Source organism: Ammospiza nelsoni, chromosome 20, assembly GCF_027579445.1.
Source record: "Ammospiza nelsoni isolate bAmmNel1 chromosome 20, bAmmNel1.pri, whole genome shotgun sequence".
Lineage (NCBI taxonomy): Eukaryota > Metazoa > Chordata > Aves > Passeriformes > Passerellidae > Ammospiza > Ammospiza nelsoni.
In genome coordinates, this window is record NC_080652.1 from 6,635,714 (window position 1) to 6,646,653 (window position 10,940).

Here is a 10,940-nt window from a genome sequence, read left to right on the forward strand (position 1 = left end):
AAAATGCTCAGCAGGGCTCTCTCTGGGGGAACATGACTCTTCCTTCTAACTGAACACAACACCGGGAGAGGAATTTGCTCTCCAGCTTTCTGCAAATGTTTGCAGGGGTCTTATCAAGAGTCTTATCAATGTGTGGCTCTGCTGTGCTTTCAACCCCCGGTAGCCACAAGCAGCTCTCACAGATCACTTTGTACATGTTCTGCAGACAGAAAACTGGGTATTGTCCGGGCAGCTAGCAAAAGAAAAGTGGGGTTAGCCTCTCAAAGACATGCAGTTTTGTGGAAAGCCTTTTTCTGAGTGATTTTTCACTGTGTTTTTTTTATGCTGCACCTTGGTGGGAAAAAGATGCAGGTGAGTGTTAATGCTTTGATTGAAAGTTCATTTATGTTTTTACAAGGGTGCTGTCTTTACTGGGCTCTTATCCCTGCAGGGCAGCTCAGATTATTTCCTAACCAGTGGAGACAAGATTAGATTCTTCTTTGAGAAAGGTGTTTTGGATGAGAAAGGTAAGCCCTGCAATGAGTTAGCTACACAGAGGGGATGGGAAAAGGCTGAGTGAGGGATCAGGGGCCAGTTTCCAGGTCAAGGAATGATTCCTGATTTTTAGACAACGTTAAATTATGGTTTTGTTTTGTAGGTAACTTTCTAATTCCAAAGGAGAAGTCTGTCAGCAAGATTGGCCATGGTATGTTTAAAGGATGAGTTTGGAGAGGGATGGACTGAAGAGATGTGGTTTTCAGAAATGAGGATTTCTCCAGACCTACTCACTGTACAAAACTGTCTCTGCAGTTCTCTCCATGCTGCCCCTTGCTCTCTGATCTCAGAGGACTGGATCTTCTGTTCCAGTCCTTTTCAAAAACCCCTTCTCAGAGGTTTTTCAGTGATGAATAGCTCAGAGTCACTGACATGAGAAAGTTTGGACTTCAGCCCTTGGCTCATTTATGTAACAGATTTGTTCTAAAAATTTACCACCTGAGACTGGTGACATTCAGTACAGACCAAACTCTCTCCTATGACCTGTGCCATGCTGGGTTGCTGATATTGAAGCTGCCTTCCCTCCTGTGGTGTCACCAACACCTTTTCTTTACCCTTACTGGTCTGTTTGACCTATTTATTCTCTCCCAGTTTCTGGATTAGCATTTTGATCCCTTTTGTTTTCCAGCAATACATGGAAAATGAGAGCATGATTCCCTGTGCCTGCAAACATGAACTTTGCTCAGACTAAGCTTCACTACAGTTGGAAATTCAGTGCTAAGAGTTCTTTTTCTTTGGTTTTCTCAGAAAAAACCCTCTCCTCTTCCCAGGCTTGCTGCCATTCAGTCTCACTTCAGCTTTTCCTCAGGGGAAGTGAAAACAACTGTAGGTTCCTGCTGACCCAGCAACTTCACAATTCAAAAACCTACTGTAGTATTATTTCCTGTAATTACTCATTTTGGTCAAGTCTCATCCCTTGCCTGAGAGCAGCTCCTGCTGGACCTGAGCATGTGTCCTCATGGCAAATCTGATCAGGATGAGCTGGAGGCACAACTCTGAGTCTTTGCTTTGTGGATTTGTCAGAGCTGGGTTGCAGCAAGAGTCTGCAGCAAACACTCTGCCCTGCAGGCTTGGGCTCTCTGAAGGGCAGCAAAGATGAGCTCTAGCTCCTTTTTGCAGTACTTCGCTTTTCTGGTAGGTCTTAAGAGGTGTGTTTTTAAAGGATGAATTCATTCATATGCCTCAGGGTCGTGTGTAATGGTTGTCACTTGTGTAATATTATATTGAATCACATAATATTCCATTTTGTTCACTGTGTTGTACACTGGCTTTTATGTGTGTGCAGTTTGTGGCCAGGGAATGATTATATTTATGTTCTGTAATGATGATTGTATGACCTGTAAGTGTCCTATCACCTTAGGTGTGATAAATCACATTTATTCATCTTGGGAGGGATCAAAGTTTCTGGCTGCAATTTATCCTCCTTGGCTGTGGTGTCTGCAGCTCCTCACTGAGAGCTGTTCCCTTCTCTTTCTGAATTCTTGTCTGAGCTTTTTCTTTCCCCTTAGCTTTACATGCTTATGATCCTGTCTTCAAGCAAATCACCCACTCCCCCAAGGTGCAGGTGAGCTGTTATTGCTTCCTAGAATGCCTTGAGGAAAAAAAAAAATAAATTGCAGAGTAGTTAATTTTTTGTTTTCTACACTCCCAGGGGGAGTAATTTTGTCAGTGAAAGGAAATTTAAATATCTCCAAAGAATAATGCTAAATAGTGCGCAGAGAACATAAATCTTGGAAAATTTTCTTGCAGGAACTGGGAAGAAAACTAGGCCTTGAGAGACCAGTAGTTGTGCAGAGCATGTATATCTTCAAGGTACAGTAATTCAAGTTGTCTTGTCGCTCAAGAAATAAGACCCTGTTAAGTGGGAAGCTGTGAAATTCTTCACACATCACTTTTTTTTTTTTTTCTTTGCAGCAACCTGGCATTGGTGGTGAAGGTGAGATTTGTGTTATCTCTATATCACACTGCAGATAATGCTCCTTTAGGAAAGGAATATTATCAGGTAAAAGGCTCAGGATCAAACTTAAACCTGAGTTTGGCAATCTAACCCTTCTTAAAATAATCTTTGAAATCCACATTTTTTTCTGAAAAGTTTCTACATCATATGCAGCTTGAACAAAGAGCTGTTTTTACATTTGCAGCAGTCTAAAAGGTGGGATTTTTATGTAAGATTTAATGTGTGTGATAGATGGGTGGGCAGGGGAGGGCTCTGAGTCAGAAGATGCAACCCTGAAGTCCTTCTAGAGGAACTGAATCCCATTAAAGACCCCAATGACAGTCTCTTTTTGCAGTGACACCACACCAGGATGCCACCTTCCTGCACACTGAGCCCCTGGGCAGGATCCTGGGGTTCTGGATTGCCCTGGAAGATGCCACACAGGAGAATGGCTGCTTGTGGTTCATCCCTGGCTCTCACACCAGTAAGAGCATGTGCCTGACCACTGCTGGTCACCAGCACAGTTCTGCTTTTCCCCTCTTTTAGAGCACACAGGGCAGCTTTAAACTTCTGCTCACCCAAACATTCACTCAGTGAGTGTAATCATAATGCTCTTCAGATTTTAAGGTATTAATTCCTCAAATCCTGGGGTCAGCTGTACTCATACCATGGTTTATGATCCTATAGAAAGCACAAATGGACCAAAGGTTGGTTTTGCATAAGTGTGTGACTATTTGTGTTCCTAAGGGTCTGTTGCAATGCACAGAAGGGGCCAAAAAGGCAAATAAAAGGCAGTTGTTTTCTCTGTTTCTGCCACAAAAAAAAAAATCCTAAATCTCTAATTAATGAAAAAGACCCCACCCAAATTACTAAGGAAAGTGTGACTATAGTAATAAAAAAGTTCCTATCATTGCCAAGAGAAATCACTGATATTGTTCCTTTGTTGTGCAGAATGTAGCCAGGTGTTTCATTTTTGTGTGTTTGCCTTTTCTGTGGATTTGCAGATGGGATTAGCAGGAGGATGGTCCGTGCAGCTTCAGGTGCCTCAACGTGTGTGGAGTTTGTAGGCTCAGAGCCAGCCTATGATGACAAACAGTTCCTACCTCTGCCCATAAGGAAAGGTACAAACAGCCCCAAATTCACAGCTCAACAAAACACAGGGGAGCTGAAATCATATTTGAATCATATTCCCTCCCACTGGCAAGCCAGAGCTCATCTTTTGGAAAACAGCAGTCCAGGTGATTGTTCCCCACAGGTGGGCTCATCCTCATCCATGGGGAGGTTGTCCATAAGAGTGAACTCAACAGCTCGGAGTCCTCTCGCCACGTGTTCACCTTCCACGTGATGGAAGCCAAGGGCACCACCTGGAGCAAGGAGAACTGGTAAGGTTGTGATCCTCACCAGTGGCTGAGGAAACTGAAGCCTTTCCAGTGCAATAGTTGGATAACTGTTGGGGGTCTTGCCTGTACAGTTTGTGCCTCAGCTGGTGTTGATTTCGTACCTGCAGAACTGGAATAGCCTCTGAAGTTGTGCTTTTTCCTCTTCTTTGCTCCCTAGGCTCCAGCCAACTCCTGAACTGCCTTTTCCATCTCTCTACACTTGAAGTTAGTGACTGGCTTGTGGAGTCAATAGCTGATTCAATATTCCTGATTGTTCATTCACGGTCTCTGTAAAAACAACCTTCACTAGATCAGCTCTCAATGTAAATTTATCCTCCTCCTCAAAACCAGGACCATTATCACATCCCAAAACTGCACAGACAGAAGCTTCTACTGCAGCAGGAGCCCTGCCAGTGTGAGAGTGGTCACCCAGTTCTTTTGGTAAGGAAATACCTTCAGTCTTGAGAACAAACCAGTTAAGACCATTGCACCTTGACTGGGACCACTTACCAAGTATTTCTCCTTGCAGATACTCAGTGTTTTCTTGTGTTTAAGAGCTTAAGTGCATTTCTTGGCTGGTTGACTCCAGCAATGCAGGTGAACATGTTGTGGGGAGAAGTTTGATTTTCAGCCCTAGTTATGTCTTATTGTTGGAATAGCAATGATTTAAAACAATTTTGTTGTGGGTGAAATGAAGCAAGAGGTCTGCTTTTTATAGTCAGTCTTCTAAATTATCCTGGCAGAGAGTAGCTAAGTGTTTTATCTCTGAGTGTGATTAAAAATACAACAATTTTTAAAGATTCATGTTGAAATGATGGAAACAAAGAACCTCAATCAAACTCTTTACACTTAAATAAAAAGATAGAAATTCTTCTTTTCATCTCCATCATCTTTTCTTTGAGAAAGATGCAGTGTCTCCTTCTTCCAAGAGACGGGGACAGTGCTAAATTGTCTGGTGAGCAGCTGAACTCTCAATATGCACAAAAATAATCTCTATCCCCAAAACCTCACCAAACCCAAACCAACTTATAGCAAGGAATGTTTGGACATGCAAGCTACATCCCAGTCTGTACCTGAACTGAACAGAAGCTGTGTAGGTGTGATTTCACCAGCACTGGTGCAGTGGCAACCCTGAGCCAGGAGCCCAGTGTCACCAGTGCAGGAATTATACCAGAGAAACCCTAAGGCTGCTGAGGGTAGAGTGGACCCAATTCTTATTGACTCATCCCTTTCAAAAGGAAATTGGGGAGCTGGGTCATGGCAACAGCAGGAACACTGAATGCAAAGTTTCTGCATTCAGAACTACCTTTCCTACAGTTTGTTTGAAAGTTGGAAGCAGGGTGGAGGAAAGTAAATTTCTCTACCTCTGGTGCAATTTATGACATCAGTGGTGAAGACTGTGGCTTGTGACAGAAGCAACTCAAGTTTTGTTTGTGTCTTTCCATGAGAGGAGTTAATAATTTAGAATTCTGCTGAGGAGGGATAATTTGTCCTGACTTGCACCACTACCTGCAGTCTGCAAAACCATCTACTTCAAAAGCATAAATAAAATAAAATCTGGATTGATTGGCAGGATTTCCTGTTAAATGTGAAGGAAACAGCCCCAGCAGTTACTGAGTTGAGTTTCCTACAGAGTATCTGACAATTTACTGTGTTAGTAACCAGCTCTGGCACCCTCAGGAAAAGCAGCACCAAATCCCAGGAGCCCTTCCCAGGCAGGAGGATGAATTGGGCAAAGCTGCTTCTCAGCTATTCCAGTCCTGGCTTGTTGCAGGGACACAGAATGTTGGATTCTGGAGCCAATTCTGCTGACTCAGGCACTGGTTTCACTCCTCCCCATGTCTTATGCTCCCTCCCAACATCTCAGAGAGCTACAGGCCTGCAGGACAATGTTATGAAAGGTACCTTGGACTTCCCCCAGACTGTTCCCAAAAGTGAATTAAAAAAGGGTCAGAAGTGAACTTCATGATGCAAACTAGAAGCCTGGGATGACAAACTCCTGCTTGGACACATCCCTGGAGACAGGAAGGACACTTGGGTTTTGTTCTATATACACAGGGCAAACCAGTGAGAAGAGAATGTTGATACAGAAAGATTTCATACATAGAAATGAAGTGGGGTGTTTTTTGGCCACAAAATAGTAGCTATGATTCTAATTAAATGGATGAAATTCAGTAGCTTTAGTCAATTTGTTGATAGAAGTATTTTATACATTATTTGATTAAACATCTGGCAGAAAAAATGGAAAAGTAGAAAAGTGTAATAGTAGAAAATTTTATTGACTTCAACAGATTTTCTGCTTTCAGGATTAAGGTGTAATTAGTTGTAGCTGTGACTTTGCTTAATTTCCCCCCTCCCCCCATATCAATTCCTAATTAATTTGGAGATTAAATCTTGAGAAAGATAAAACATTTTTCTTGCTGAAGCAAACTTCAGGGCTAAAGATTCACTGTTCTTATTAGTGTGGTCTGGAATGAGCAGTGTCTGACATCCCCAAACCTTCAACCTGGATAACTCAGCTGTGGCAGGTGCTGGTTTTGGAGTTGTCTTTGTGCATCATGGTGTGGTTTTGGCTCTTGCTGATGAGGACTGGATATAACTGGACACTTGTACCTGATTCCTGTGCCCCCCCTTGTTATCAAACATGCTTTACATTGTGCTTATACAGAAATGAGAGTTCACACATCAAATACAAGACACAGGACTCAGTACAGAAAACAAGGTACAGTACAGAGGTAGTAACATCAGAGAGACCTGCTTGTTTATTTTGTCCTCTCTAATTGACTTACCTCTTCTTCCTCTGCTTCCCTTGGGTACCCAGAAGAAACTTAAACTGGATTATTAAACACAAGTGCTGTTTTTATCAGTCATGTTTGTGGCTGTTAGAACATAATCTGTCTATTTTCCATGGGTAAAAACAAGACTAAATCAAAACCTTTATTTTAAATAAGTCTTTTTCATTTCTGTTGTCAGCAATTTTCTCTGCTGTACCAAAACATCATCTTTGAGCTTCCATTAAAGTGCATTTTCTAGTACCTTTCTCTAGGAAGGGAGAAAACTGTGCCTGGAAGTGCTTCTATGCCATGAGCATGATCTGGAGGTAGAGAGGCAACAGCAGATTATCAATCTGAGTAGTGTAAGCTTCCAAAAGAGAAACCAAACTCACAGATGCCAGAATCCAGGCATAGCTGGAGTTGAGATTCACACTGCTGTCAAAGATCAGAATGAGAGCCACAGCAATGATCTGGGCAAAAATAGCTGTCATTGTCCCTTCAAAGGTCTTCTTTGTTCCTGGCCATTTGATTTCCCCCATTGTACTGCCAAAAACAGAGGCAATGGTGTCTCCTACCCCCACTGCCAACACCCCAGAGTAGGGGACCAGCGCTCCTGCCCCAGGCAAGGTGCCTTTAGGAGCACAAGATCTGGGAAACAACCACACTGGGAGGGACATGCCAAGGAGGAGATAAATATGAGTCAAGATTAGAGGTCCACTGTCTCTTTCATCCAAGAAGAGAGAGAGCAAATGCCTCAGGGTTTGTCCAAAAGGTTTGATCCTGAAGTAGCGCACGTACTCTAAGAAGACAAACACCGCCAGACACAGCACTGCAGCAACGTAGAGGAGCTGGCGGTCATAAATGAGGCCAGGAACATAAGTGGCTACAACAATGAAGTGGAAATATTTCCTGGTTATGGTTGAGGCCTGGTGTTTTTTAGATTCAGATGATCTCTTGGCGTTCTGGTAGAAAACCACCCCACATGCTGAGGCAGCCAAGCAAGTCCAATACACAAGGAGGTAAAGTCTTGTCTGTGTCTGAAACAGAAACTGGAGCAGCCAGAACAAAGGGTTCCTCTGGATCAGTCGGTACAGCCAAGGCATGATGACCCCCAAGCCTAACACTGCTGTCATCATGTGGAAAAACATGGAGGAGATCCACGTGCCCGAATCCATGAAGGTGAAGAGCACAGTGAAAAAAAGACCCAGAAGAACAACTCCAACAACTGCTACCAGGAGGAAGAAGTCAATGGGATCCCCTCTACCCTCAACTACATTTAGTGAGCGTTTAATGAGCTGATTGAGAACAAAACTCACACCTCCAAGAACCAGCAGCGCTTCCCCGGGAGTGAAACACCGAGGCAACAAGTACAGCAAGATCATACTGAGGTAGACAAAAATGAGCAGCACTTCCAGAACCTCTATCACCTCTGAGACAGTCAAGGAATGTTTCATGGTGTAGATAATGACGCTGCCAGCAACACCAGTCAGGATGCAGGTGTTGGTTGGCACGGGTTTGGTGATGCCCACCGCCAGGACGGACAGGAAGAGCGCCAGCAGCATTCCCGTGGAGGCCACCACGACGCCGAAGCGCTCGAAGTACACGATGCCGGCGGCCCTGCACCTCTCCTTCATCACCACCCCCAGCAGGGGGATGACCATGCTGGCGGGCAGGAGGCCGCTGTTGGCCGCCCCTCGGAACTGGAACACGGCCCCCCCCTGCTGCAGCAGCCGGTCCCACTTGAACTGGGCATAGAAGGCCTGCAGGGCCAGGGCCAGGGCGCACCACGAGAAGCGGTCCCAGACCACGGCGTGCACCGACAGCACCGCCCCGAACACCAGCAGGGACTCCACCAGCACGGCCTTGTCCTGCATGGTGCCAGCCCAGCCTGCCTCAGCTTGCAGAATCTCAGCAGGCCCGATGAGCTCAGTTGTCCATTAGGAAGAATTCCTTAGAAAGAATCCCCTTCTGTGCTACTGCAATTGCTATGAAAAAAAACCAACAAAATAAGTAATTAAAGCAACTACTTGGACACCTGAAGTGTTTGCACAGCTGTCACAGACATATTTTATGAAAAATCCTTTTGCTAGGATCCTTTTTGTCCTGAGAAGCTGAGAGGCCTCAGAAACGAAATTATATATTATTATATAATATATAATCATTATATATAATAATTATATTATTATATAAATGTATAATATAAATATAATAATAAATATATAATATAATATAATACTATATTATATATAGTATATGACATTGTCATAATTTATATATTTTATACAATTTATATCATAATTATATAATTATATTTAATAATAGATATTCTATAACATATTATATACTATATATAATATTACAATTACATTTATATAATTTTAATATAATCTATATATAATGATGATATAATTATATGTTATAATATCTATTATAATTATTTGATGATATTATAATATGTTATTATATATTATATAATAATTATCTGCTGCTGTGGAATGCAACAGGTGCATGTTTGATTGGTCTCGTGGTTGTTTTTAATCACAGTCCAGCTGTCTTGGACACTCTGGTCACTCAGAAGATTTTATTATCATTCCTTTCCTTTTTATCCCTTGCTTGCTTTCTGATGAAATCCTTCCTTCTATTCTTTTAGTAGAGTTTTAGTATATAATATGTATCATAAAATAATAAATCAGCCTTCTGAAATATGGAGTCAAGATTCTTGTCTCTGCCTTCATCCTGGGACCCCTGCAAACACCACCACACACAGCTGTTTGGTTCTTAAAGTCAATTTAAACTGATAGTTGTGTGCCAATTGCTAATGTCAAAACGTAGATGATTAAAAAAAACCAAAACTTAGGTGAGTGGATCATGCACTTCACCTTCTCTGAGTGATGGCTCACAGCTCACTGACAGCTGCCCTGCAAACCAAACTTTCCTTTAAACTTTTGGACTGGAAGATAAGCGGTTGAGATAATCAGCAACACGCACATTTACTTCGTTAGGTTAAATCTCATCTTCTTCACAGAATTGTGGGCATTGACAACATTGTGCAATTCCCACCAGCATTTATTGCTTTCTGGTAACCTTCATTTCTCTATGGATACAGAATTTCATAATCAGCCATATGTAAACCTCTGCCATTACACTGGCACCTCTTCTGGGGTTTTTGAAGGTCTCGGGTTCTTTATTTCTGTTGGAAATATTATGGTTGATCCAGCTGTGAAACAGGGACTTAATCTTTTCTGGCCCACCCTTAAGCTGATTAGCAGCAAAGTCTTACTAAATTCTGCTCCTCGAGTCTCATTGCCAATCCAGCTCCCTCATGGAAGGCCAGAAGTTTATTTAAGGTTCTCTTTTGGGTTTTCAGCCAGTTGAATGTTGACACCAGATTATAAAGCTGACAAAGTAACAGCAATATTACTGAGGAACTATTACAGTTTTTACTGTCAAACATCCTTAGACAGTGTGTCTGCAGTGTTTAGATATTTATGACTTTCTACTGAAAACTTAATTATTGATAGATTGCCTTTTGGCATCCTTATTCATATAGCCTGAAATACTTGATTGCCAAACAACTTCATTACATGCACTGTTGCTACACAGCTCCTTCAGGCCAAATGTAATCTTTTGTCATTGCAATTAATTTTTAAACAGAAGAAGAATTAATCATACAGTCAATAAACAGAACTGGTCTGGGCAATATCTGCCTCCAACTCCCTGCTGTTTCTGAGAACTGGCGAGGGGGAAGCCTAAGGCTTATTTGAGAAAAAGCAGAGTAAATGCCGCCTGCCAAGCAGGGACCGAGTTCTCCTACTCAGTCTGGCCACCTTAGGATTGCCCCGCAGCTCCGCTATCAGTGGCACGGCCACTTCCCTGCCAGGCTGGCAGAATTTCACCCTGCCTGAGGCGGTGCTGCAGGAGTGTTTACACCTGACAATCTGCAACGCGATGTATTTCACTGCTGAGTTATTACGTTATCTTGTGCCTGCCGCAATCCCCTCCTCCGCACCTCCTTTCGGGTAATGTGGGGCTCCTCGGCCCCGCCGCTCTCAGCAGCGAACGGGACCCGCACCGAGCGTTTGCTGCCCGGCTCGGGCTCCGCATCCCGGCTGCTCAGGGCAGGGAAGCTTCCCACTGACGTGCTGCCAAACATCCGGCAGCCCTGGCCTCGCTAGAGCCCCTGCCTGCTCCCTCTCCTCCCCAAGCCCTCGCAGCGCTGTGGACGCCCCTCAACCCGCGGGCTGCCCGCGCCCTGTCCTTCTACGCTGCTCGCCGCCGCCTCCTGTCCCCCTCAGCCGCGACACCCATAGCGCAGCC

At 43.5% G+C, this 10,940-nt stretch overlaps 2 protein-coding genes across 2 annotated transcripts in view; one reads left to right on the plus strand and one right to left on the minus strand.

The window, feature by feature from the left end:
- Window positions 1-4,722, plus strand: part of PHYHD1 (phytanoyl-CoA dioxygenase domain containing 1) — a 10,541-nt gene extending 5,819 nt beyond the window's left edge. Inside the window, exons 4-12 of the mRNA XM_059486641.1 lie at window positions 431-506; window positions 638-685; window positions 2,043-2,098; window positions 2,284-2,346; window positions 2,449-2,470; window positions 2,826-2,954; window positions 3,475-3,591; window positions 3,726-3,852; window positions 4,028-4,722. Coding sequence (XP_059342624.1) covers window positions 431-506; window positions 638-685; window positions 2,043-2,098; window positions 2,284-2,346; window positions 2,449-2,470; window positions 2,826-2,954; window positions 3,475-3,591; window positions 3,726-3,852; window positions 4,028-4,073 — 684 coding nt within the window. The 3' untranslated portion in view covers window positions 4,074-4,722. The remainder of the gene's footprint in view (window positions 1-430; window positions 507-637; window positions 686-2,042; window positions 2,099-2,283; window positions 2,347-2,448; window positions 2,471-2,825; window positions 2,955-3,474; window positions 3,592-3,725; window positions 3,853-4,027) is intronic.
- Window positions 4,723-6,109: 1,387 nt separating this feature from the next.
- Window positions 6,110-10,804, minus strand: DOLK (dolichol kinase). The gene is made up of 2 exons (XM_059486650.1): window positions 10,633-10,804; window positions 6,110-8,608 (listed from the first exon to the last, which is right to left on the minus strand). The coding sequence occupies exon 2, from the start codon at window positions 8,495-8,497 to the stop codon at window positions 6,926-6,928; it is 1,572 nt and encodes a 523-aa protein (XP_059342633.1). The 5' UTR covers window positions 8,498-8,608; window positions 10,633-10,804; the 3' UTR covers window positions 6,110-6,925.
- Window positions 10,805-10,940: the final 136 nt, after the last annotated feature.